This window comes from Penaeus monodon, chromosome 22 (assembly GCF_015228065.2).
Source record: "Penaeus monodon isolate SGIC_2016 chromosome 22, NSTDA_Pmon_1, whole genome shotgun sequence".
Lineage (NCBI taxonomy): Eukaryota > Metazoa > Arthropoda > Malacostraca > Decapoda > Penaeidae > Penaeus > Penaeus monodon.
In genome coordinates, this window is record NC_051407.1 from 8,071,570 (window position 1) to 8,072,712 (window position 1,143).

Consider the following 1,143-nt stretch of genomic DNA (forward strand, 5'->3'; position numbering starts at 1 on the left):
GGTGCTCCCGCTTAATGAGCTTCCTCCTGATCCCGAGCTTCCGGCTTTACCGTCAAATCCATCGCCAATTCCACTGGCTCCTCCGAAGGCCAGACCGCCAGCTTCAGTGGCAGCGCTAAGTGCAGTCTCTAGATCAACACCAATAGGAAGAGTTGGATTTTCGCCTTCTCCATAGGTAACGAAGTAAACCTCTGGGTTAGAAGGAGGAGGAGCTGTCACCTCGATCACTCGCCGGCCTACACCTCCACCGCTTTGACTGAGGACATAAATGATGTTCTCCTGCCTAGGAGGAGGAACAATGACGGGCTCGGTACCTACGTCTCCTTTAGGAAGGCGCACAAAGATAATATTATGGTCTACTTTTGGTGGAGGGAAGCTTGAAAATGTACCATCAGCTTGTTGTGTTAGCTTGGGAGCATCGTAAAGGAATATGTTCCTTGTTATGATTGGAACGACACATGTACCATCCACGTGAAGAACTTCTCCTTGTTTACATCCTCCTGCTACAGATGCTCTACCATCATTTCCGTGTCCAGAAGCAAAAGCTCTTCTACTTCCACTTATAAATCCGGAAGAGGATCCACCAAGAACTATTCCAGGTCCTGATGGCGTTGGGAGATTGTACCCTTGAGGCGTTGCCTGAGACGCTGAGATGACTGTAAAGAACAAAAGCTGAAAGAATAACAAAAGACCATGAAAACATACTTTTGAAATGTTTTCCACCTAATCGAACAGATGGTATTGGGAATGGTGAGTATACATACGCTGTGTGTTTATGTGTGTCTCTTATATAATGAAATAATATTAGGGTTCACGTTTTAACACTGGAGCATTGATCCAGTTATTGATTTTTCAAAAAGATGCCCACCAGAAGCTCCATTTTGGATGATACTGATTTCCTACACCAGCTGTCATCTTATATAGCAACATTCGCAGCCTCAATAAACTCCTTTCCTTTGCTCTGCTGACCTGGTTTATGTTGCTATATCACAAGGAATGTCAAAATGCGAAAGTGGACGAAGCAGAATCAGAACTATGAAACAAAGAGGAATAAAAACAAGTACATTTATTTCTTTAGACAAATAATTTGTCATCGAAATGAAGACATTGTCTAACATGCCAGAGAGAATTGTGGATGTAACA

The 1,143-nt window shown here is 43.4% G+C and overlaps 1 protein-coding gene across 1 annotated transcript in view; it reads right to left on the reverse strand.

The window, feature by feature from the left end:
• Positions 1-880, reverse strand: part of LOC119587312 — a 1,105-nt gene extending 225 nt beyond the window's left edge. The window contains exons 1-2 of the mRNA XM_037936063.1: positions 869-880; positions 51-672 (exon numbers count right to left, since the gene is read on the reverse strand). Of these exons, the coding sequence (XP_037791991.1) occupies positions 51-672; positions 869-880 (634 nt within the window). The remainder of the gene's footprint in view (positions 1-50; positions 673-868) is intronic.
• Positions 881-1,143: the final 263 nt, after the last annotated feature.